This window comes from Psittacula echo (assembly GCF_963264785.1).
Source record: "Psittacula echo genome assembly, chromosome: 3".
Taxonomy (NCBI): domain Eukaryota; kingdom Metazoa; phylum Chordata; class Aves; order Psittaciformes; family Psittacidae; genus Psittacula; species Psittacula echo.
In genome coordinates, this window is record NC_137736.1 from 126,290,979 (window position 1) to 126,317,606 (window position 26,628).

General features: G+C 56.6%; 1 protein-coding gene across 1 annotated transcript in view; it reads left to right on the top strand.

The window, feature by feature from the left end:
- Positions 1-1,062: 1,062 nt before the first annotated feature.
- Positions 1,063-26,628, top strand: part of ARHGEF17 (Rho guanine nucleotide exchange factor 17) — a gene marked incomplete at both ends in the record, with an annotated part of 36,980 nt that continues 11,414 nt past the window's right edge. Inside the window, 2 exons of the mRNA XM_080612900.1 lie at positions 1,063-4,050; positions 25,151-25,228. Of these exons, the coding sequence (XP_080469026.1) occupies positions 1,063-4,050; positions 25,151-25,228 (3,066 nt within the window). The remainder of the gene's footprint in view (positions 4,051-25,150; positions 25,229-26,628) is intronic.

Sequence of the window (26,628 nt, forward strand, 5' to 3'; positions counted from 1 at the left end):
GAACGCTGTGGGGGAGGGAAGGATGCAGGAGGGTGAAGAAGAGTTGGGAAGCAGAGGGGATATGAAGGATACAGGGGGGGATTGAAGGATGGGGGGCTGAAGGGTGCAGGGGAATGAAGGATAAGGGAAGTGAACAATGCAGGGGGGGTGAAGGATACTGGGGGATATGAAGGGTGAGGGGGAGTGATGGATAAGGGGGAATGAAGGATAAGGGAGGATGAACAGGTCAAAGGGGTTGAAGGATGGGGGGGTGAAGGTTGCAGAGGGGTGAAGGGGGAGTAAATGGTATTTGGGGTATGAAGGATGCAAGGGGTAAGAATGGGGAGGCTGTGAGGGTGATGAAGGATAAGGGCATGATGAAGGACATGGAGGGAGGGATGTGGGGGGTTGAAAGATAAGAGGGATGAAGGATGCAGGGGTGTGAAGGATAAGGGGGAGCTGGAGGATGTGGGGGGATTGAGGGAGGTAAAGGATGGCGGGTGAAGGGTGCGAGGGGGGGCTTGAAGGATACAAGGGGATGAAAGACAAGGGGAGATGCAGGATGCAGGGCGGGTAAAGGATGGGGGGGTGTGAAGTGTTCAGCGAGGGATGAAGGATGCTCTGGGGGGTGTGTGAAGGGTAAAGGGGGGAAGTGAAGGATAAGGGGGGGTGTGAAGGATGCAGGGGGGATTCCCGCTGGCCTGGGAGCCGGAGGGCAGCTCCGCAGCCGTTTAATCCCTCAAAAAACAGGAGAAAAATGAAATAAATAGTAAACCCGGGCCCAAAGTGCCACCATCCCCCTCCGCGGGAGGAAACCCCGCCCCGGGGAGGAAAGTTTATTTGAATGCAACAAATAAAGGAGCAGAGGGAGGAGGAAAAGCCCGAAATGAGGCAAAAAAAAAAAAAAGAAAGAAAGAAAGGAAGAAGGGAAAGAGAGAGCGCAAACAAAGCGGGAGGGATGAAGCCCGCGGGCAGCCCGGAGGAGGAGCGGGGCCGGGCGGTGCCTGCGGCGGGGCCGGGGCCGGGGCGCGGCGGGGCCGGGGGGCGGGCGGAGGCGGCGGCGGGGCCGGGGGGGGGCAGACAATGGCGGAGGGGGGCAGCGGTCGGGGGGTAGCGGCGGGTCGGTGTCTCCTGCCCGCCTCCTCCCCGCCTTCCTCCTCCTCCTCCTCCTCCTCCTCCTCCTCCTCCTTCTTCTTCTTCCCGGGCAGGAAAGTTTCGGCGTCGATCGCGGAGCACCAACCGGGCCGGGTTTTTGGCAGCCTGGCCCCATCGGTACGGCAGCTCTCGCTTCGTTTTACCGAGCCGGAGCCAACGGGCCCGGTTCATGCCGGGGCTCAGCCACCGTCCCCGGCTCCACCGCCGCCACCACCCCCGCCGCCGCCGCCGTCGTCGCCGCCGGGCCCGGGGTTAAACGCGGAGCCGCCGCGTTGGCCCAGCGTCCCGGCGATGCGGAAACTCTTCGGGGAAAGCTGCCGGCAAACTACGGGGGGAACCGGGAATGGGAGCGGGATAGGGAATGGGAGCGGGAATGGGACCGGGAGCGGAACCGGGAGCGGGAGGGGAGCTCCCCCGCCGCCTCCACCCCGCAGCCGCGTCCCGCACCCGGCTCTCCGTTCTCCCCGCGGAGCTCCGCCGGAGCCCGGCCCGCATTCCTGGCATAACTCGACTCGACCGCAACCACCCTCCTCCTCCCCATCACCCCGCTCCAACGGGGAGTTTGAGGCGGCGGCATCCCGTTCTCCCCGCGCGTCCTCGGGCAGCGAAGGCGAAGGGCAAACCGGAGCCCATCGGCACCGCGCCGCACGGAAGAAGAAGCAGGAGAGCGGTGGTTGGGAGAGCCCCGCGGATGGTGGCGATGCTGAGGCCGAAGGCTGCGGGAGGGTGGTCCCTCGACATCCCGTGCCTGTGGTGGCCCGTGTCTCCAAGGTGAACATCCTGCCCTTCAGCAGCCCTGGTGGGTCGCGGAGCAGCAGTCGTTATTCCAGCACGGAGACGCTGAAGGAAGAGGAACAGTTTGGGGTCTGTTGGCCCAGCCAAGGACGGACTCTCCAGGCGGGTTATGGCATCTATAGATCACCCAGTTTTGGGACCAGTGATGGCCTGGTGTGGGGACAACCGGCTGTCCGTGTCCGTCCCAAGCTGCCACAGGGCACGGCCAAGGTAAAACCGGACTTTGGGAGCGAGGGGCTGCACCAGCCAGGGCTGGAAGGGGACCAAGCCAAGCACCGTAAGTCTTTGTCCAACCCTGACATTGCCACCGAGACCCTGACGCTCCTCAGCTTCCTCAAATCAGACCTCTCGGAGCTGAAGGTGAAGAAGAAAGGGGTGAGGATTGGCCTTGATGCGGGCTCTGATGGCTGCTCCGGCATCACCAGCCCATCCCCAGGCAGCCATGGCACTGCTCAGCCCCTCAACCGCTGGGCGCCGGGCGAGCGGCCAACACTCAAGGACCTGACGGCCACTTTGCGCCGTGCCAAGTCCTTCACCTGCTCCGAAAAATCAGGGACACGGCGGCTTTTCCTACAGAGCACCATGAAGCAGAGCTCCTCCGAGCTCCTCCTGGCCACCACCGACAGCCGGGAACAGGTAGCTTTGGATGGGGGACAGCAGGGGGATGAGGATGCTCTGCCCATGGTCATCCAGGACCAGTACATCCAGGAGGCGAGGCAGGTCTTTGAGAAGATCAGCAGGATGGGTTCCCAGCAGGATTATGGCTTCACGGCCGAGCAGAAGGACAGTGGAGGTGTGGAGGGTGCTGAGATGGTGGCATCGACAGGGACAACGGAGGTGACCCTTGGGGGACGATCAGAGAGCACACTGGAGAGCACAAGGTGTTTGAAGGAAGCAGAGTTGGAGGAGAGCCTCACTCGCAGGAAATCCATGGAGGAGCTATCGGGTCACGAGTCAAGCGTGACAGATGAGGGCATCGTCACAGAGCCAGAACCCATGGGGATGCCCTTCCAAGACCTGCATGAAGTCATGGATGCCTGGACACTGCCCGGCACTGGGCCTGCAGCCGGTGACACTGAGATGCCACTTCATCCTCACCCAGCCACGGCAGTTGAAGACCTTCCGACTGGCAAATCCGAGACTCCGAGCACCCCTGGCAGCTTGCGGCGCCGCCGTAAGTTCCCCTCGGCGGGTGCCAATGGCATAGAGGGTGGCAACGAGGGTGGCACCGAGCCCTACCGCTCCCTAAGCGACCCCATGCCCCACCGGAGGTGCTCGGTGGCAGAGGAGGCAAAGAACTTCTCTGTTGACAGCAACCTCCTGGGTTCATTGAGCGCCAAGACAGGCATCCCTCAACCTGCCACCATTGCAGGCAGTGCAGGCAGCGCAGGCAGCGACCTGTCCCTGGGCAGCGATGGGCCACGGGACTACAGCAGCCTCATCCAAACCATCGTCAGCCAGCCCGGTGCCATGGCTAAGCTCATTGATGAGAAGGGCAACGGCAAGACCATCAAGAAGAAGTCATTGAGTGACCCCAGCCGCCGCGGTGAGCTTCCAGCCGGCGCCTTCGAAGGTCCTGGTGAGGCCATCAGCGAGCTGGAACCCAGCATCCCACCATCCAGCAGCGAGCCCATCCTCTCGGCACAACCAGCAGCGCCAAGCCCCGGCCACAGCTATGGCTTTGACCCCAAGCTGGCTGACGTGTTGTCCCCTCGCATCGCCCGGCGCAGCTCCAAGAAGCGCTCCAACCGTGCTGCTCACCAGGAGAACCAAGCACCCGCCGTCCCCACCAAGAGCCGCCCGGCCACCAAGCACGTCCGTCACACCAGCGAGCCCGCCACCTTCGTCCCCATCACCGTCCCCGAGCCGCTTGTCCCCTCCGGCCACCACAGCCACGTCCCTGCACCGGCTGCTGGACGCTCACCAGGCAAATCCTTCCCGAGCCCTCAGCCTCCCTCGCTGGAGGATGTCACCAAGCGGTACATGCTGTCCCTCAACTCAGGTGACGGGACCCCCAGTCCTGGGGATGGACCTCGCTCTCCACCCGCTGCCCCACCACCCCGGCTGCCCCGGTGCCCACGGCCACCCAATGAGCATGGCCCCAGGACCAAGCCGCAGGTGGTAAGTGCCCATCCATCCTCAGAACACCTTCTTTTCATCATGGGGTACATGAGCCTTCAAAGCATTGGTGGCTTTGGGGGTCTTTTATGTGTCCCTCACTGGGGATAAATTCCCATCTATGGCTGCACTGCCAAGAGCTTTCCCAGCCCTTTCTGATGGTCCCAAGGGGATGAGCTCTTGTTTATAGGAGTGACCTACAAAGATGATTTTTTGGGAGGGAAGAAGCACTTTCCAGGTTAAATAGCACCAAATTTCAGTGGAAGGTGGGTTTATCGCCCATAAGGTCCTGCTAAATGGGGTTGCTCTTGGCTGACCCAAGATGCTGAAACAAAAATTGCCTTTTCCTTGGTGGGGAAGGCTTAAACGATCCTTTTTCTTGCTATTCATACCCCTTATAAAGCAAATCTGTATTTTCCTCCCCAAAAAATCACCTTCCCTCTGGACCATGGGCTTTGCCATGCTGGCAGCATGGGAAAAGGGGGAAAAATCCTCTTGTGCATTCACTGATCTATTATGCTTGGGTAAAGTTTTATCCTGCCTGTGGAAGGATTAATGCTGCTTGGGGGACGATGCCAGGGTGGTTTGATCACTCTGAAGAGCAGCCACGTGCTTTAGGGTCTCTCCTGGGGAGGGTTTTGGCATTCCTGGCCCTTTGGCTGTTGTTTGAAGATAGACTTGGGTTCCCATCTCTCTGGGTGTTTGTGCCGGGAAGTGCTTGGAAGCACCACCTCCTCCTGCGGCACAGCAGCGCCGGCACCCACAGGGCTTTTAATAGCTCCGGGCAAAGCCCAGAAATACCCATTCCCGCGGGGGACTTGCCGGGAGCACAGGAATGGCGCTGGCAGGGCCCTCTCGCCCTGCTTTGCTGCTGATTTAGGAGGATGGGCAGGACTGTTCCCTTCCAACAGCCGCCGGCAGCCAAGCGTGAAGTCCTCGGGGCTGAGCCCAGCGGCGTAACCCTTGCTGGCCTGGGCAGGGCTGTGTGGAGCCTTTGCACGCTCCCAGAATCCAGATCCCTGCAGCATCATTCCCCCAGGATGTTCTTTTGGAGTCTGGCATCCCCACAGTATTATTGCTGCCAAGATGATCTCCTGGGGTCTGCCATCCCCACAGCACCATTCTCCCAAGATGTTCCTTTGGGATCTAGCATCTCTGCAGCATTATTCCCCCAAGTTGTTCTTTGGGGGTCTGCCATCCCCACAGCACCATTCCCCCTGAGATACATTCATGGAGTGCAGCGTTCCTGCAGCATCATTCCCCCAGGATATTCTTTTGGGGTCTGGCATCCCCACAGCATCATCCCCAAGATGTTCTCCTGGGATCCTGCACCTTTGCAGCATCATTCCCCACGGATGTTCTTCTGGAGTCTGGCATCCCCACAGCATCATTGTCCCAGTATATTCTCCTGGTATCCTGAATCCCTACAGTATTATTCCCCCCAAGTTACCCTCTTGGGATATGGCATCCCTGCAGCATCATTTCCCCCAAGATGTTCTCCTGGGATCCAGCACCTTTGCAGCATCATTCCCCACAAATGTTCTTTTGGGGTCTGGCATCCCCACAGCATCATTGTCCCAGTATGTTCTCCTGGGATCCTGCATCCCTACAGTATTATTCCCCCCAGGTTACTCTCTTGGGATCTGGCACCTCTGCAGTATCATTCCCCACGGATGTTCTTTTGGAGTCTGGCATCCCCATGGCATCATTGTCCCAGTATGCTCTCCTGGGGTCCTGCATCCCTGCAGCATCGTTCCCCCCCAAGGTGTTCTCCTGTGGGGCTCTGCACCCCATTCAGCTCTTCTGGCTGTCGTCCCCATTGCCAGACAACAGCTGTTGGTGGCTGAGGCCTGGGAACTCCTGGCTCCTGCATTAAACATTCTTGGAAGTAATTTTGGGTGAACTTTGCAGCATTTTGACTCGATGGACCAGGGAGGTGCTTGTCCTCTCCAGCCTCAGACTGAAAAGTGCTGTTGAAGCACATCAAGCATTGTTATTTAATCTGGGTAACAAGGAACCTCTCAGGGCCACAGCTGGTGGCACCTTGGGGACATCAGCAGGTCCCCAAGGCAAAGCAGCGCACCCAGCAGCGTTTCTTTATAAAGAAACCTCTCTAAATTATTAACAGGGTAAGTTTGCATATTTGATGGCTTATATGAGTAATTTATAAAGATCTGGTCCTTATTCAGGCAGCTCTCTGCAGGGCCCCAGGGATGGTGGCCTGTGGTGGTCCTGGTATCAGGGATGCTCTGCTGACCCCACACCCCAGTACACCCCCAACCCTGGTCACTTTAGGACCATTTTGGGTGGATTTTTACCAACTCCAGCACAACTGAGACTCCAGTTTGGCCGAGCATCACCTCGGGGACACAGGCCACCCATGAGGCTGGACAGCAGGGATGCTGCTCCTCACCTTGCTTGAACCCACCAGCCTCAGCGACGAGGGTGCGAATTTTCCCTTTTAAGGGCAACGCTGCAGCTGTATCTTCAAATCTCTCTCCTGCCTTTGAGTTTCTTTGTGCTGCAGCCATACCATAACTGAAACCAGGATTTTGAGTTCTCTCTTTGATTTATTATATAGTGGAGCTGGGATGTTTTATTTCAGATGGCACCAGCCTTGGCTGGGGAGGTGGAATGAAGGGGGACTGAGCTCTGCAAGGGAGTCGCTTTAATTATAGGCGAGAGCATCAAGGACCGGATATAACTTGGCACCAGGACGGCTGGCTGGGAGCAGAGATTTATGTGCTCCCTGACCAACAGTGAAGAAATAAGCTTGATTTTGTATTTAGTTATGCTTTTCCCCTCCCTAACTCAATGGAGAGGGCTGGCGTCGTGAGGTCGGTCGTCTGCTTGGGGATATATGGGCATCGCTGCTTGGGGATTCTGTGGCCTTGAAGCATCAGTCTTGTGGCAGGGTGATGGTCTGGCCAACCTGGTGCCTGTCTCCAGCACATGAAGGTGTGAAGGGATTAATAATGGGGTTTGGCACGTGTGAGGCAATGGCTCCCGGAAATATTATCTCCCAGGATGCTCCCCCAAGATATTCTTTTGGAGTTGGGTATTTTGGAGAGGGGCTTGGGACAAGGGCCTGTAGGGCCAGGCCAAGGGGAATGGCTTGAACCTGCCAGAGGGGAGACTGAGATGAGCTCTTAGGCAGAAGCTGTTCCCTGTGAGGGTGCTGAGGCGCTGGCCCAGGGTGCCCAGAGAAGCTGTGGCTGCCCCATCCCTGGCAGTGTTCAAGGCCAGGTTGGACACAGGGGCTTGGAGCAAGCTGCTCCAGTGGAAGGGGTCCCTGCCCGTGGCAGGGGTTGGAGCTGGAGGAGCTTTAAGGTCCCCTCAGTCCAAACCACTCTGGGATTCTCTATGATTCTATGACCCCAGCATCACCCCCCCAATATCCCCCAGCCCCACAGTTTGGTGACGGCATTGGTGGAGGTGAGCACTGCAATGCCAACTCTTTGCTGGGTCCGGCCACCCTGCGTGTCCCAAGTGGGAGAGGTAACGTGCTGTTCTCCTTCAGCAGCAGGACTGTTTGTCCTGGGTGCTTTCCAGAGATCCTCCATGGGGCTGGAGCCGGCCAAGCTGTCCTGGGTGCAGAAAAGGTCCTGCACCCTGTGTCTGACACCAGGCACGAGGCTTTTAATTCCCTAGGAGCCGTTAGCAGCACGTCCTGCTCCATGCACAGCGCGGGCGCTGCAGAAGGAAGGATGCTTCCACGAAAGCAAGAAAACCGCCCAAAAACTCAACATAGAGAAGCTTTTTTATACCTCCAGCATCCCATAAGCTGCTGGGATGGGCAGCACGCATTCGCACGTACATGTATAGGAGCCCAGCACTGAGTAAGTGGTGCATTTGGAGTGGATTTGGGGTTCGGTGAAGGTATAAGCAGGATGCCAAGCTGGATCTTTGTTTCTGCTATGGGCAAATCCCGCAGGGGATGGGAAATGAGGGCTGTTCCTGCCATGCTCTGTTTGTTGACTTTGCAGCAGTTGGATTAAACAGGAAAGTATTGATTTAAATATAGCACCTCGCGGGAGCGGAGGAGTCGTGGGAACGCGGCCCCCGGCGCCCCAGCCCCTGCCTTCCCCACCTGCAGCTCCCCAAGCAGGGTGGATGCACCCCGAAACAGCCATTAGGGATATAGGGAGATTCCTGGAGGGAATCGCTGGGGTCACATTCCCAGGGATGCTTGCGTAAAACACCCTCATCCGTCCTGAGCATCCTCCGTCCGATCTCGCTCCAGCATGGATGCACCAGCCATGTGTCTCTTGGGCAAAGTTTGGCATCTTTGGACCTATTTATCCCATCCGTTGCCTTTCCATAAATCTCCATAGAAACCAGGTTTTGGGCCAGGGCTGGGAGTTTTCTCATCTTGTGGTGTTAGTGGGAATCTATAATTAAAGCTGCTGCAGGGGGAGGATGGGGATGGGTAAATCTGGGCTTTCCTCCCCCGGTGCCTGTGCTCATGGGTTGCCTGCTTATTGCTCCCCTGGCTCTGCTGTGCTCAGTGAAGAGCTGGGGGGGGAAACTGAGGCACGCAGGGAGCCCCCGCTGCCCTTTGGAGGAAGGTTGGAGGAGGGATGGAGCAAGGAGAAGCTGGCTGGCATCAGCACAGACCCTATGGTGGGACCACCAGCATGAGGCCAAAAACATGGGTAGGGGAGTGAATTAGCCCAAATCCCCTTAACCCTGCCCATTTTTAACTCTTTCATTCCCTGCTCCCAACATCTCCTTAACTCTGCCCATTTTTAATCCCTTCCTGCTCCATTTCCAAACCACCCTTAGATCTGCCCATTTTGCCTCTTTCCTTCCCAGCTCCCAGGGTTTTGAGCACCCTTGGGTGACACAGCGGACCTGTCTCGTTTCGCCTGTAGCCATGTCTCTTGCTCCTTGCTCTATCTTTAATTAAAAGCCTGTAATTAATTAGCCAGCAAGCTCCAACGTAGGGGACGGTCCGGCTGGGATACACATCCTTTGATGCCAAACACCCCAGGGCAGCACCCCATGGGTGTGTGGTGACCTGTGATGGTGTCCATGGGGTGGGATCCAGCCCTGGAGCGAGAGGGTTAGCGCTGGGCTGAGCTCGGTACCAGGGGCCGGCCTTGGCCTGCAGCCGCCTGGCCCAAAGGTCAGGCTCTTGGCAGGGTGCCGGGGCTGCAGTGAGGGTGGGAGGCTGGGACAGGCTCCTTGGGAGCTCCACTTCCAGACTGGAGAGAGACCCATGGCTCTGTGCCCTGTGCCTGGTGCAGGGGTGCATGGGGAGGTCCCTGGTGCAGGGATGCACATGCAAAGGTGTATGGAGAGGTCCCTGGTGCAGGGGTGCATGGGGAGGTCCCTGGTGCAGGGATGCACATGCAGAGGTGTATGGAGAGATCCCTGGTGCAGGGATACACAAGAAGGTCCCTGGTAGAGGGGTGCCCATGCAGGGGTGCATGGAGAGGTCCGTGGTGCAGGGATGCACAGGGAGGTCCCTGGTGAAGGGGTGCACATGCAAAGGTGCATGGAGAGGTCCCTGGTGCAGGGATGCACAGGGAGGTCCCTGGTGAAGGGGTGCACATGCAAAGGTGCATGGAGAGGTCCCTGGTGCAGGGATGCACAAGATGGTCCCTGGTGCTGGGGTGCACATGCAGAGGTGTTTGGAGAGGTCCCTGGTGCAGTGGTGCCCATGCAGGGGTGCATGGAGAGGTCCCTGGTGCAGTGGTGCCCATGCAGGGTGCATGGAGAGGTCCCTGGTGCAGCGGTGCCCATGCAGGGGTGCACGAGGAGATCCCTGGTGCAGGATTGCACGGGGAGATCCAAGGTGCTGGTGTCCATGTGCATCCCTGCTCAGGTAGGTCTGCAGTGTTGGGGTGCATGGGAAGGTCCTTGGTGCAGGGGTTCTTGTGCAGGGGTGCACACAGTGGTTGTTGGTGCAGGGTTGCCCATGCAAGGGTGCATAGGAAGGTCCCTGGTGCAGGGGTGCACAGGCAGGGGTGTATGAAGAGATCCCTGGTCCAGGGGTGGACGTGCAAGGGTGCACAGAGAGGTTCTTGGTGCAGGGCTACACATGCAGGAGGACCCTGATGCAGGTTGCACATGCAGGGGTGCACAGGGGAAATCCCTGGTGCTGGTGTCCATGTGCATCCCTGTACAGGGAAATCCTGGCATGCATGTGAATCTCTATACAAGGAAATCCCTGGTGCTGGTGTCCATGTGTATCTCTGTACAGGGAAATCCCTGGTGCTGTTATCCATGTGCATCCCTGTATAGGGAAATCCCTGGTGCTGGTGTCCGTGTGCATCCCTCTACAGGGAAATCCCTAGTGCTGGTGCGCACATGCATCCCTGCACGGGAGGTCTGCAGTGCTGGAGTGCATGGGAAGGTCTTTGGCACAAGGGTTTTTGTGCAAGGGTGCACAGGAAGGTGCCTGGTGATGGGGTACACGTGTAGGAGAGGTGCATAGAGAGGTCCTTGGCGCAGGAGTGCACCAAGGGTGTATGGAGATGTCCCTGGTCCATGGGTGCCTGTACAGGGGTGCACAATGAGGACCCTGATGCAGGGTGCACATACAAAGGGGCATAGGGACATCCAGGGTCCTGCTATCTATGTGTATCTCTGTACAGGGAAATCCCAGGAGATCAGCAGTGCCGCTGTGCACCTGCATCCCTGCACGAGGAGATGTGCACATGCATCATATATAGGGGCTATAGGGGGCTATAGGGATGCTAGGGATGGACTCTTCATGAGGGACTGTAGTGACAGAACAAGGGGTGATGGGTTCAGACTGAAACAGGGGAAGTTTAGATTGGATCTAAGGAAGAAATTCTTCACTGTGAGGGTGCTGAGGCACTGGAATGGGTTGCCCAGGGAGGTTGTGAATGCTCCATCCCTGGCAGTGTTCAAGGCCAGGTTGGACAGAGCCTTGGGTGCCATGGTTTAGTGTGAGGTGTCCCTGCCCATGGCAGAGGGGTTGGAACTGGATGATCTTCAGGTCCTTTCCAACCCAAACTGTTCTATGATTCTATGATTCTATCGTTGGTACCCTCCTGGGGAAGTCAGCTGGGTTGGAGGCTCAAAGCTTCCCAGGTCTTGTGGCTGTGGTGTTAGTTCATCGTTGCAAGGGGTTTATGGGATTCAGAAGCTTTCCCAGGGATGTTTCCCAAGTGGGAGGTTTCCTGCAGATGCTGATCCCTACGTGATATGGGAGGGACCAGAGAGGTGATTTCTGAGGTCTCCCCTTGCTGCAGCTTCGTTGCTGGGCTCCATCACCTGTGTGGTGCAGGGGGGTCCCAATGGGGCAGTTCCTGCAGCTTTGAAGCTGCAGCATGGATTTCTAAATTCAGGATGGAGAAGGTGCTGTCACATGAAGGGAAGACAGAGTTGGGCAGCACTGGGGTCTGGTCTGTATGGAGTTTCTTCCACTTCTCTCAGGCCTTTCCTTTGTAAAGCAGGGGAAGAGACTCCCTTCCTCCCATCCATCCATCTATCCATCCATCCATCATCTCCATCCACCCATCATCTCCATCCACGCATTTCCATTCATACATACATCTCTATCTACCCACCTCCAACCACTCATCCATCGATCTCCATCCACCTATCTCCACCCACCTCCACTCATCCATCTCCATGCATGCATCCATCCATCCATCCATTCTCCATTCATTTATCCATCTCCATCCACCCATTTCCATCATACATCTATCTCTATCTACCCATCTCCAACCACTCATCCATCCATCTCCATCCATCTTTATCCTTCTCCACTCCATCTCCATCTGTCCATCCATCCATCCATCTCTACCCACCTCCATCCGTGTCCATCCATCTCTTCCCATCTCCATACACCCATCCAGCCATCCCCTCCACCTCTCTCCACCACCCATCCAAAACAACTAGCCATACACACATGCTTTCCAGAGTGAGCATGGTCCATCTTCCAGGCCATCTCCTCTTGAAGGCACCAAGCCCAGCTTGCACAGACAGAACCCCCTAAACCAAATACGCTGAGATTTCCACCATAGTGTTTCCAGGCCAGGATGTGTCCGGAGAAGCAAAATCAGCCACTTCCACCCCCTCTCCCTCAACGTGGCTCTTTTTAAAGCTCTGATGGTTGGTCCCAGTGGGGCTGTTTCTCTGGGCTCCCTCGGTTTCCATGGAGAGGATGGGTGAGGAATTTCAAAGGGAATGGCTCCAGTAAATGAACTCTTCTCTAAAAATAGCATGTTTGCTTTTGGGTCTTTGGGAACTGTGGCCCGGCCAATGGGAGTGAGAATGAAAATCAGCATCTGGGTAAAGATATGCCAGTAACTTGCTCTTGGTGCAAACTCCTCTTGGAGCTGCTCAGCTTCCGGAGGACTGGTCCCAGTCTGCCCAGCTCCTGCCTGCGCTGGGACCAGTTGCTCTGTGACCACCTCTTCTGGTTGCAGACAGGGTTGTCCCCAGGCTGCGTGTCCCCCTGTGCCTTATACAGGTTATTGTAAGCTGAATCTCTTTAGTTTGAGAGGTAGAAGGGTTGAGGGCAGGAGCATGTTGGGATTGTGTGTCCCCATGTCCTGTGATGTCCCAGAGCCCCTGGCCATGTCCCTTCTTGGCCACCACTGTCTTCCACCCCACTGGTGACATTCAAGACACCAACAAACCCCATTAGGACATCTCTGCATGGATATGCTGGGAAAAGGACATCTGTGGTAGTGTCCACCTCTGGAAGAGCCACCGGGACATGTTTCCAACATGGGAACTTCCAACACCACATCCCCTCCGGAGAAGCCACCATCTCAGTGGGGGAACAGCCACCACCTGGTCCCCAGGTGGTCCCACCATCGTGACGTGGGGGCACCAGAATCCTCGCGTGGGCCTGGAGAGCAGTTCCTTGGCATTGCAATGGAGTTGCTATTTGTGACTGCCTGTTCCCGAGCCCTCCGGTGCGCTCCAAAAAAAACAAGAAGGGAGTTGTTTGCATGGGAAGATTGGCATCTCCAAGCCCGGGATATGGTTTCCTGCTTTTTATAGCTGGAGTAGCAGCAGACTCGTCGGCCTGCCCTGATTTGGCATCCTTCTTCTTGCTTTTTTTTGGGTTGGAAGGGTTTCATCCTGACCCCTCAGCAGAAACACCGTCTCTAGCAGTAGGGGATCAGGTTTGCTCCTTCTGGCTTTTTGGTTGCCCCAAACCTTGGTGAGATGGGATGTAGATGGCTCAGAGCCTCAGTAAGCGGAGAGGGGACTCGTCCCTTGGTCATCCGAAGCCGGAGCAGGTCAGTAGATGCTGAAACACCCTTTCCTTTTCTCCCTTCTCCCCTCACCCTGGGGTGCTGCTGTGACAATGACATGGCAGGGAAGGTGTCACCTCTTGCCTTGTTCTGATGTGACGTGGGATGTAGGCGTTTCTGGAGAGGTCCGTGGTGTCCCCCCCAGCTCCCTGCTGCCCCTTTTGCAGCCGTGCTGGGTGAGGTGACCCGGAACTTGGGGTGCTGCGGGGCTGGGTGTCCATGGAGTATGGGTGATGCTGGGGATAGAGGCTGTTGTGGGCTCAACAGGGGTTTTCTCATAGTGGTTGCATCCAGGCTGCTGCCAAGGTGATGGATACAGGCAGGGAGGGCATGAGAAGAGCCAGGGCAGGGGCATGGCATAGGCTGTTTGGGGCTCCTGGGTCCTGGGTGCCCATCAGTTCCTGGGTGCCCATCAGCTCCTGCATGCTTGAGGATTTGTGGGTGCCCATGGATTCCTGGTACTTGTTGGCACATGGATGTCCATCAGCTCCTGGGTGCCCATTAGTTCCTGGGTACCCATTGATGCTCCTGGATGCTCATGGACTGCTGTGTGTCCCTGGGTGCCCACCAGCTTCTGGGTACCCATTAGCTCCTGGCTGCTCAGCGACTTCTGGATACCTGTTGGATCCTGGGTTCCCATCAGCTCATGGGTTCTTGTCATTGTGTGGTTTCTTGTGGATTTGTGGGTGTCCATGAACTTCTGGTACCTGTTGGATCATGGGAATCCATCAGTTCCTGCATCCCCATGCACTCTGGATGCCCATTGTCTTCTGGGTATCCGTGAACTCCTGGGTACCTGTTGGCTCCTGGGTGCACGTCAGCTCCTTAGCGTCTGTCAGCTCTTGGTTGTGTGTGAGTTCATGGGTGTTCATGGACTCCTGGGTACCTGCTGGATGCTGGACGTCCATCAGTTCTTGGGTGCCCATGGACTCTGGATGCCCACAAGCTCCTGGGCGACTGTTGACTCCTGGGTGTCCATCAGCTGCTTCATGCTTGCTGACTCATGAGTGCCTGTGGACTCCTGGTACCTATTGGATCCTGGGCACCCATCAGCTCCTAAGTACCCATGGGATGTCCATTGGCATCTTAGTGCCTATGGATTCCTGGTACCTATTGGATCTTGGGAACCCATCAGCTCCTGGGTACCTATGGGATGCCCATTGGCTTCTGGGTACCCATGGACTTCAGGGTTTCTGTTGGCTTCACAGTACCCAACAGTTCCTGGGTGCCCATAAGCTCCTTGGTGTTGCCAGGTCCTGGTGCCCATCAGCTCCTGCGTGCCCGTGGGCTCCAGGGTAGCTCCTGTGCATCCCCTGGCTTCTGAGCATCCATCAGCTCTTGGGTGCTCTTTGGCTCCTGGATATCTCTTAGGTTCTGGTGCCCTTGGAATTATGGGCCCACATGGGCACATGGGTGCCCAACAGCTCCTTGGTGCCCAATGGATCCTGATGCCCGTTGGCACCTGGGTGCCCATGAGTTCCTGGATTCCCTTTGGCTCTCAGGTGCCCATTGTCCTGGTGCCCATTAGCTCCTGGATACCCATCAGCACTCGATGCCCATTGGCTTCAGGTGCCCATCAGCTCCTGATGCCCTTTGGCTCTTGGGTGCCCATCAGCTCCTGGTGCCCAGTGAATCCTGGTGCCCATCATCTTGTGGGTACCAATCCCTTTCTGCTGCCCAATGGCTCCTGGAGCAATTGGCTCCTGGATGCCCATCACCTCCTGGTGCCCATCATCTCCTGTTGCCCATCACCCCCTGGGTGCCAAACCAGTGCCCTCCTGGGTACCCTAAGTTTTCTTGCACCCCCTTCACCTGGATCCACACCGCAAGGGCACCCAGGGCACCTCATACCCCCATGTGCCAGGCTGGCACCCAGCAGAGATGCTGAGGGGTGCCAGCATCAGTCACCCTTCTCCCTGGCTTCCCTCTCCCCCCCAGAATCTCAGTAACTGTTGCTTTTTAGGTGCTTTTGGAGGATGCTGGTGAGGATCCAGGGATGCTGATGAGTCAGGGGGTAGCATTGCAGGGCCCAGCACTTAGGGAAGGCAGCAGAGAAGGAGAAGGAGGAGGAGGAGGAGGGGGAGAGAAGAGCAGGGCTGACCTCAGCATCTGGAAAGCTGCACTCTTGGGCCGTGGCCTGCGTGCCGAAAACCGGAGGCCAAAAAAATCCTTCCATATTTGGTGAAAGCTGCTCCAGGGCTCGGGAAAGGATCCATGCAAACGGGGGGCCGGGAAGCCCCCCCTGCACCCTGGACCACGGCAACACGGGTTCCGCAAGGGGATGGATGGTAGGGATGTGTGTGTGTAAGGTGGGGTGAGCATCACAGGTGGGGTGAGAGTGGGACATGGGGAGGGGGCTCCATGGGATGCTGCCAGCAGCACAGGGAGGATGCTCTGAGATGCACCAGCATGAATCTGAGCCTTGTATTTGGAGGGGAAGAGGAGAGAGAACCCCTCACACCCCAGCACTGGTGATGCAAACCCTAATTTGAAGTGAAAATCCCATGGGAAAAGCCCCACAATGCATTTAGAGGATGATTTTTTGTTGCTGTGGGAAATGAGGCTCCTGCCATCTCCCTGTTTCCCATCCCACCGGCACCGGTCCCAGCACTGCCCCTCACCAGGATGGCACCAGGATTCCCAGCATCCTTCCATCCCACCCTGCAAAATTGCCCCAACTCCTTTATTTGTTATCCCTGTTTTTTTCTCACACTTAAAAAGCAGAATTGCAGCCAGGCCATGTCCTCTGGGATGAATCACGGCAGCCGAGAAGTCAAAGAAGGGAAAACAACTGAACTCTCAGTGCATCCGTTTGGGGCTGAAGCCACCCTCCTCCTCCTCCTCTTTCTCCTCCTCCTCTTCCTCCCTGTCCTGGAGGCGCTTGTGGTGCCGGGTTTCTCCATGGGAGCATCCCTGAACAAATCAAGGCTCCTCTGTGAGCTGGGAGCCTGGGAAAAACCACGACCGAGGGAAAAGCAAACATCTCCAGCCCCAGGACTGCGAATAAACACGGGAGTATTATTAGTAACCAAAGTGGAGCTGAATCAGAGCTGCTGATTTATGCTCTTCATTGCTTTCAAGAAGTTACGCTTTGGAAAGCGGCTCCGGCTTTTCTTACCCGTGGGAGAGCTGAGTGGCTGGGCTGGGAAGGGATGCAGCCCCGGATGTGATGCTCTACAGCATCACCCTGGCTCGGACACGGGTCCTGGTGCTCCCCTGGGATGTGGAGAGTGGTTTCTGCAGGACATGAGGCCTGGTGGTTGCAGGGATGGAGGTGGCTTGTACCGAAGGGATGGTCTTGATTGGTGCCCAGGGATGGTTGTGACTGGTGCCCAGGGATGGCAATGGCCAATACAAGGGATGGGTTTGCTGGTACCCAAGGATGGAGGTGGCTGGTACCAAGGGATGGTCATAATTGGTGCCAAGGGGTGGGGTGACTTGCACCCAGGGGTGGCAGTGGCTGATATCAGGGATGGAGGTTGCTGGTACCCAAGGATTGAGGTGGCTGGTAACCGGGAGATATTTGTGACTGGTTCCCAAGGATGGAGGTGGCTGGTGCCAAGCAAGTCATGACTGGTGCCCAGTAATGGAGGTGACTGGTAGTCAGGAGTGGCAGTGGCTGATACCAGGGATGGAGGTTGCTGGTACCCAAGGATTGAGGTGGCTGGTAACCGGGAGATATTTGTGACTGGTGCCCAAGGATGGAGGTGGCTTGTACGCAGGGATGGTGGGGGCTCCTGTCAGTGGTGGAGATTACTGGTACTCAGGGATGAGTTGACTGGTACCCAAGGATGGCAGTGACTGAGACCAGGGATGGATGTGGCTGGTATCCAGGAATGGAGGTGTCTGGTTCCTAGGGATGGAAATGGATGGTACCAGTGATGGAGGTGATTGGTACCCAGGGATGGGGTGACACCCTGGAAAAAAGATGATTGGTATCCAGGGATGGGGGGACTGGTGATAGAGTGACATTGGCAGGGGTGTGGTAACTGGTACCCAGGGATGAGGAGGACTAGTACCAGGGATAGGGGGCTTGTACCAGGAATGGAGTTTACTGGTGCCTAGGGACGGAGGTGACTGGTACCCAAGGTGCCAGCCAGGGGCTTTTCCAGCTATGCGAGCAAGTTTTATGTGTTGGGATGATGCTCTTTGCTGTTTGTCACCTTGGGATGGATGGAAGCAGCTCTGGTTTTGTTTCCAAGTCTTTTATTTCCAGGAGTTTGATAGAAATGAAGCTAAGGGTGCGTTAAGCTTGAGCATTCACTATGCACTGCATGCTCCCTGGGGCAGAGGACTATCCCCATGGGCCAGTGGCTCCCACTATATCCCAGCTATATCCCAGCTCCCTCTAGTGGGATCTATCCTGGGAAGAAGCATCTAGGGAAAAAAAAGGTGCAGAAATTCCACTTCCCCCCAGTTTCTTCCAACCTGGGAATGGGAGACTTGAGGTGCTGAGATTCAGGCTGCTGCTAGCACAACCCTACTACGAGACGCTAGAGAATCCTCCCTCCCCCACCTAGTAGTGTAGCGCATCGGGAGCTGACCCGGGGGAAACCAACTTGTATTTATTTATTCTTCCCGTTTTGGCACACTTCGAAGGGGTGGGAATAGTTCTGCTTGAAGCAGGATTAGCTCCTCCTTCAGGAAGGACGAGCTGGAAAGGCCCCGATTGGCAAATCCCACTCCCAAAATGGCCCAAACCACTCCAGGTTTTCCCTAAAGCAGGATATTTTTGCCCCAAAATGAGGTCTCAGAGTCAAAATCCGCTGTGGCTGAGCCCTGGCACAACTCATTACACCAGTGGCCTCAGAGAGATGCTGTGTGTTGCAGGTCCAGGAAGGGAATCTGGGGTGAAACTGTGCCTCCAACAGATAAGGAGATTCCCCCTTCCCATGGGATGTGATTTTAGCATCCCAGACTGGGTGATGACAGCAAGTGTGACACCCTCCCGCGCATCCCTGGCTCCAGTGACCCAGTTCCCATTACATCATTGCATGCACTGATGTGTGCATGGCCTCAGCCTGGGCTCAAAGGCTAAAGTTGCTGTGATGGCTGGGATTCCTCATGGATTCACATCCCTGCTCTCCTTTTCCCTCCAAATTCAATTTTTCTTTAAAAATTAAGGTTTGGGAACTTTTTTTCTCTATTGATGCCTCTTTGTTCGGAGGGGATGGAAGCAGGACACAATTCCCAGGTCCTGTTTTTAATCCTTTAAGATGCTTTCAAATCCCCAGGGATGCTCAAGCTCCTCCTGCATCACTGTGCCCAGGCAGGGAAAATTAGGATGATGGATTTGCACCCAGAGGCTTATTAAGAAATAATACAAGCAAGCTGGGAGAGCTCCCATCCTTCTTCAGGAGGCCAGGCGGGGTGGCATTCCCAATGGAAAAACTGGGGGAAAACCCCCTCTCTGAGCCCCCTATCCCAGGTTTGGGCTGCTGCTGAACCCCCAAATCCCCAGTGCGGGATTCGCTCCATCACCGGGTTTCCAGGAGCATCCTCACGATGCTGGCACAAACCTTTGGGATGGGGGGTGAGCCCTTTGGCTCCATCCCAAGGGATCAGGATGCTTTTGCTAGGGGGGATTGGGTTGTTTGGGGGGAGGAGGAAACAGCCAGGTTGCCAAAACCGAAAGGCTGGTCCGAAAGGAAACCTAAAGGTGTTTACAAAGAGCCGCGCGGCTAAAAATAACCCGCTCATATTTTAGACGGCCCTAAAAATAGGCAGCGCGGTTGGAGTGGCCAAACACTCCCAGGAATTTCCTGTGGGCTGCGGGCCGCGTGCAGGGGGGTCCGGGCTCGGCGGCCAGCGGGAATGGCCGGCATCGCTCCGGCTTTTCCTTTCCTGGGTGATGCGGGATGGTCTCCGTTGGGCCCCTCGGTGCACAGCGGGGTCTAGTGGTGCAGGCAGAGGTGGATTTAACCCTTCTCCAGCCATCCTTCCCCTTCAGTAACCTCCGAAGAGGTTGGGTGGGTTTGAGAGAGGTTTTTAAATCCATCAGGAGAAAGCTCAACCTTAATAGTAGACAGCAGAGAATCTACTTGTTATGCTGCCAAGGGAAGATGCTGTGTTAAATGAAAGGATCGATTCAAGGGTGGTGTTTTAGGGGGTGGAAAGGACCATGTGTAGATGGAGGGATCCCCTTGCTCGCCCCCGGGGACAGGCATTCCCATGGGAATGCTGGAGGGCGTTGCTGCAGGCGGAGCAGCGTCACAGCGTCGCAGGGGCCAGGGCTGCGGTTTGAATGAGGCAGGGACTGCAATGGGAATGGGATGGGGATTGCAGCCTAGATGGGTCAGGGATTGCAATGCAGATGGACCCAGGTTTGCAACCCTGATGGGCCGGGGATTGCAATGGGAGCGGGTTTGGGATTGCAACCCAAATGGATCAGGGATTGCAACCCAAATGAGCCCAGGATTGCAACCCACATGGTCTAAGGATTCCAAACCAAGTGCATCTGGAATTGCAACCCATATGAGCCATAGGCTGCGATGCAGACGGCCCCAGGGTTGCAAATCAAGTGGGTCTGGGATTGCAGTGCAGATGGACCTGGGGTTGCAACCTCAATGGGTCTGGGTTTGCAACAGGAATGGGTTTGGGATTGCAACCCAAATGCCTCTGGGGTTACAGCCCAAATCAGTCCAGAACTGCAGCCCACATGGGTCCAGGATTGCAGCCAGATAGATCTGGGATTGGAGCACAGATGAGCCTGGGATTGCAATGCAAACGGATCCAGGATTGAAATCCTGATGGGTCTGGATTGCAGTGCAGATGAGCCTGGGGTTGCAACTGGAATGGGTTTGGGATTGTAGATGGATGGGTCTGGGACTGGAAACCAAATGAGCCTGGGATTGCAATGCAGACAGACCCAGGCTTCCAAACCAAGTGGGTCTGGGATTGAAACCCAGATTGCTCTGGGGTTACAGCCCAAATGGGTCCAAAACTGCAGCCCAGGTGGGTTTGGGATTGCAGCCAGATTGCTGGGTCTGGGATTGGAACCTAGACAAGCCCAGTATAACAAAACTGATGGACCCAGGATTGCAAACCAAGTGGGTCTGGGATTGCAACCCAGAACAGCCCAGGACTGCAACCCAAAGGCATCAGGATTGCAACCCAGATGGGTCCAGAACTGCAAGAGAAATGGGGATGGCAACACAGCTGGGCCTGGGGTTCAATCCAAATGGGAGTGGGATTGGAAAACATGGGCCCCAGTTTGCAACCTAAATGAGTCCAAGGCTGCAGCCCACATGGACCCAGGGTTGAAACCCATTCAGCTCTGGGACTGGAGAACAGATGGGTCCAGGATTGGAACCCAGATGGGCCTGGGGTTGCAACTCAAATGCACGTGAGATTGCAAACCAGGTGGGTCTGGGATTGGAATCCAAATGGGCTCAGGTTTGCAACCCAGCTGGCTCTGGGACTGCAACAGAAATGGGCCTGGGATTGGATCCCAGAAGAGCCCAGAGCCAATGCAATTAGGTCTAAGACTGCAACACAGGTGGGCCTGGGGTTGCAATTGGAATGAGTTTGGGATTGCAGCCCAAATAGGTCTGGGATTGGAACCCAAAACATCCTGGGATTGCCACCCAGATGGGTCTGGGATTGACCCAAGGTTGCACCTCATTGCAACCTACGTGGGCCTGGGATTACAACAGAAATGTGCTTGGGATTGGATCCCAGAGAAGTTTAGGATTGCAGCCAACATGGGTCCAGGATTGCAATGCAAATGGATTTGGGATTGCAACCCAGACAGGTCTGGGATTGCAGCAGAAACGGGTCTGGGATGATCATGGTGCTGCAGAAGAAGTTGCAGGAGCCTCTGCTTTGCAAACAGCTCATTACCCCTAATGCAATTAGCTGTACCGGGTGCACTGCAGGCACCCATCCTGCCCACACCGAGTGCTGCGGGTCCCTCCTCCCTGATCCCAGTGCCAGAGTGTATGTAAGGCTGCCGCACCTCCTCTCTCATTATATGCACTGAGTTGAACGTTCTCTGCCATGGAGGGCGCTGGAGGGGACGCCAGATGGTTGCACAGCATTGCGCCCATGGATGGGTGCACTCTCCCCGGGGTGAGATGCTCCTCATCCTCATTACCAAGAGGAAATGTACTGGCTGCAACGGGAGGAAGCAGCCCTGCTGCACGCCGTTGCTGTGGCAACGGGCTGAGCGGCTAATTACATTTAATTAACCAAGCAGAAGGGGAGCGGTACAAACGGATCCGGGCAGGGAGCATCACCCCGCAGGCAGGGATGTGGGTGCTGAGGTGACGATGTGGGGAGAAGCAGACTTGCTCCATGCCTCGGTTTCCCTGTTTGCAGGGTTGGGGTGGGGGACACCGTACCCAGGGACCCCTCCATTGATGGGGATGGAGACCCCAAGGATGCTGAGCATCCCAACCCAGCATCATCTCTGCATCCTCCTCTCCCCAAAAATCCCACGCCCCAAGAAAGCATCGCTCCCCCCCCCCCCAGTACAACATCTTCCTCCGGCAAAGCCTCTCCAACAGCATCTTCCCAGCAGGATCTGGCCCTGCCTGCATCCATGCGCGTGTGTGGGCACGGCTCAGCCTCCGTCTCCCATTGCTCTCTCCTGCCCGTGCCTCGGTAGCACCCGGGGCCGGGGACCCGCGTGCGGCCACGGACGCATCCTGCTGCCGCTCTGCGGGGGGGCTTTTGATACCTGTATTTCTCTCTATATATATACACACGCACACAGAACCCTATTGATATAAATAGCTCCTCTGCTTTATCCCCCTCCTTGCTGCATCCCAGCGTTCCAGCTACTTTAAAGGGGGAGATCTCTGTGTGTGTATATATATATTTAATATCTTTTATTCCTTGGGCCGCGTGGGACGGACCGACCCCGGGACCCGCATGCTGCAGATGGTGAGGACTCTGGCGCAGTTCACCATCGCGCTGGAGGACATGCGAGACATCGGGGACGGCATCGACGCGGCCTTTGCCTCCTCCGGGCTCGGAGGAGCAGCCGAGGAGCTGCCGGACAAGGGTTGTGGCAGTCGTGGTGGTACCGAGGTGATGGGAAAAGGGATGGGGAATGGGGGGGTCCTAGGGATGGAGTGGAAAAGGGGGGATGTGGGATGGGGGGGGTGTATGGACGGTGCATGGATGCGTCATGTTTGGACATGTGTGCGCCCAGCAGAACCGGGTACCTGCAGGGTCTGGATCGCGATTGCCGTGGCAACGGTGGCTCCATCCTCATCCTCAGCCTGACGCCCCCGGGATTTGCAGGGAAAGGAGGATGCTCCCAGCCGGAGAGGGTGATGGAGGGGCTGAAGCCATCACTGCCACCCCCCTCAATGCTGATTTACACCATGGAGGCATTGGCTGGTGGGGAAATGCCCCGATTCCCATCGTGATCCCGAGGGTGCTGGGCATCTTGGGGGAGGCAGGATGAGGCCAGAGTGCGGCAGGGGTGTCCCCAGGGAGAGCAGATGGAGACCAAAGCAACATCAGCCCCACAGGGAGAGGCTTTGCTGGGGTAATGGATGCAGTGGGGTGCATCCTGCCCGTGCCTGGGTACCACTTCGCCCTGACAGGATGCTGCATTACCTCCAGCTTCTCATACCAGTGGGAATTTCCCTCTGCTGGGATAACATCACTGCTGTAACAGTGGAACAAATCCCCTTGCCAACAGTTGGGCCTCATCCTGCATCTCCCCACTGCTGCAAATTTCTAGCTGCTGGTGCAGTGTGTGGTGCTGAGCCTGTTCAGCTCATCAATCTGGCCCTTTGCTTTGGTCCTGAGCTGGGATGGCTCTGGAAAATGCTGGGAGCATCATATTGAGACGGGGAACTACAGTTTGTGAGAGGGTTGAGGAAACTGAGGCAGGATGGGGGTGGCAGATGCTCTGTACCCCTAAAGCCCATCCATCATGGGAGCCCTTCAGCCCATGCTTACAACAAATGAATCCAGCAGTAAGTGTGTTCATAAGCCTTAGGGTGTAATGAAGTGGGGAGGTCTCAGCCGGTGTCCCCAAGGACTCCAGCATTGTTGCGTTTGGGGGGGGGGGGGGCAGAATTCCTGGAGGGATTTGGACCCGTCATCAAAATGTTTGGCTGTAACAGTGGTTGCCTCCTTGCTTGGCTGAAATGACCAATATTGGCTTGGTGGGTGAGGGGGGAAACTGAGGCACGGCTCTGTTCTCCACCACCGAGCAGGATCTGCCCAGGATCCCTCCTCATTGCTCCTTGGGTGATGGTGACCTCCATCTGTGGTGAGGTTCATTGGGCTAAAGCTTTCTCCTATGGCTGCAGAGCAGCTTTGCCCACAAGTGTCCCCAGTGGGAGCAGTGGTGGGGACAGGGGCTCATCCCACAAGGAGATGGGGGATACTGGGGGTTTGTGGCTCCAGGAGGTCAGGGCAACCTGGTGCCAACGTGCTGTGGTGGCCTGGTGAGACACCTCTGCACCCAGGGCTGTTGGGGTGTCCGAGCACCCAGGACCTTTGCAGAGTCCTTGTCCTTGGAGCTGTAGTGGCATCCCTGCATCTCCAACACTTGGGGTATCCCAGCACCCATGGCCTTTGGGGGTGTCCTGGTTAATGGGATCCTTTGAGTGTGCCCAGGTCCATTGGAGCATCTCCACAGTCAGGGCTTTTGGAGCATCATTGCACTCAAACTGTTTGGGGTGTCCCTGCACCCACAGTTTGTGGTGTCTCTGCACTTTAAATGGTCTCCGGGAACAGGACCATTGCAGCCTCCATTACCTTGCATTGCAGTCTCCAGTACCTTGGAGCTTCTCCTTTCCTAGGGCCAGCAGATGGTCTCTGCACCCAAAACATTTGGGGTGTCTCACACCCAGGCTCTCTGCAGAGTGTACTCATGGCAGAACTTTTGGGGTATCTGCACCGAGGACACTTGGAGCATCCCTGCACCAAAAACCTTGGGGGTATCTCTGCACTCAGTGTCTCTGGAGCACCTCCACATGTGAAACTTTTGGGGTATCTCTAAACCCAGGCCCTTGGAGCATTTCTACACCCAAAACTTTCGGGGTATCTCACACCTAGGGTCTCTGAAGCATCTCTTTACCCAGAGCTTTTGGGTTGTCTCACACCCAGAGTCTCTGGAGTGTACCCACAAGTGAAGCTATTGGGGCATCTCTGCCCCCAGGGCCTCTGGAGCATCTCTGCATCCAAAACTTTTGGGGTATCACTGCACCAGGGTCCTTGCAGCATCTTCTACCCAAACCTTTTGGGGGGTCTCTGCACTCAGAGCCTTTGGAGCATCTTTGCACCCAAACCTTTTGGGGTGCCTCACACCCTGGGCTCTGGAGCATCTCTGCATCCAAACATTTTGGGGTGTCTCTGCATTCAGAGCCTTCGGAGCACCTTGCCCCCAGGCTGAGCTCCAGGGGTTTCCCCCTAAGTGCTGCACACAAGGAGGGTCTCCGAGCCCCACAGCCAAGAAGACCCCAACTCATCTGCTTCCCAAGGCTGGCGGCCCATCCCGCCCAACCACCTCCCCATTCCCCCCCCCCCCCCCCAATTAATCCCCCTCTCGTAGCACCACAACCCAGCTCCTGGATAGAGAATTCCTATGGGACCACTCGGAGCGGAGCCGCTGGAGAGACGGAGGGCGCCGGGACCGACCCATGTAGGGCTGTGAGATCCAGGGCGGAAACCAGGCGTCTCTGTGCGCTCCGTGTCATGTACTTCCTAATCCTCCTGGATTCCTCCAGCGGGGTGGAGAGGGAGTGGAGGGGAGCTGGACACCAGCCGGGCTCCTCCGGCGCTCAGCCTCCCCACCGGGCCCCTGTGCCGGCACCGACACCACCACGCAGCTCCCCTGCATCGTGGCACCCCAAAACTCACCTTCTCTTTCTTCCCACCCGGGGCAGGACATGAGGAAACACGTCATCATGACGCTGCTGGACACGGAGCAGTCCTACGTGGAGTCCTTGCGCACCTTGATGCAGGTATGGGCCTACATCATGGGGTGACCGTCCCTTCCTTGTCGTTGTCACCACCTCTGGGAGCCCAAGTTGGACCCTGGCTGCACCCCAAGGCACCTGTGTGGCATTGGGGTGGATTGGGCACGGGTGGCAGTGGGGATGTTGGGGACAGCGGGACAGAGGTGGGAGCAGCGTGGTAATGGAGTCAAGAACGGGGTGAGGGGGTCACCTCTGTCCCCCAGATCAAGCCCACAGCGTTCCATGTGGGTTGTCACCTTGCAGGTATCGTGTCCCCAACCCTTTTGTGTGCTTACCCCCTAAAAGCTCTTCCTCATGTCGCACCCCATCTCCTGGGCTGCTGCTGGTGGTTGTCCCATGATGGGGGACCCCTTATACCCCTCATTCCCTTTCCTCCCCTTGTCTGCTCAGTGCCATTACTCACAGCCATGGGCCAAAGGGGTTTTCTCTGTCCTTTTCTCACTGAGCTGGTTCCAACCCCCCTGGCCGGAGGGTCCACCCCACATTTCAGATGTTAATGAAGGTTAATGGTGGTCAACGCCCTGGAGACTGAGTCAGGCTGGTGTGGGTTGTCCAACCACATCGCTGCAGGTGGAAGCACCTAAAACTCAGAGCTCTGCTCTGCTCCATGTGAAGCTGTGCCTATAGGACATGGGCATGTCCACGAGGGCATGGGGCACCCATCATCCCAGCACCCAGCCAGGCTCTGCCCATAAATCCCCATAAAGACCCAGATGTTACTACAGGAGAGAAGGACCTGCTTCTAGTGCAGATGTTACCTTGGAAGGGTGAGAGGGCCCTGTCTCTGGGGAAGCTGTATGGGGTTTGGAGTCTGGTGATGTCCCTCTGGTCTTGGCATGGATGAGACCATCCCATGGTCTGTGTCGTCCTCTGAGGCTGGTTGGAGAGGACAGCAGTGCTGGGCCTCACCAGTTCCCCACTAGAAGGACTGGTTGAACATGGGTGGGAGCCACGGGGTGCTTATGCCTGGGCTCTTGCCCATCTTGACATGGTGCAAGCCAGGGGGACCTGCTTTCTGGGGTGGAGTCCCAGGGCTCCAGGTGTCCCCAGCTCCCCATCTTAGCTGGGACAAGATGTTCAGATCCATGACATGGCCTGGTGACACTTAGCATGGTGGCTACCAGGACAAGGACCGCCTTGGAGCATCATCTTCCAGCCAGTAGGGAGGGTGCATGGGCAAGCGCTGCCTGCTCTCCCTGTGAACCAAGGTGGGGGCTTGTCTCCCCTAATCTCATAGCAGATGGGATGCATGGCACAGCCCAGCTCCCACTGGGTGTGTTGGCCACAGTAGGGCAGGTGATGTGGGTTAGGACCCTCAGGAAGGATTTGGCCCTTCTAACTTGGGTCTCCACAAGATACCCACCATCAGCTTGAGGAACCTCTTC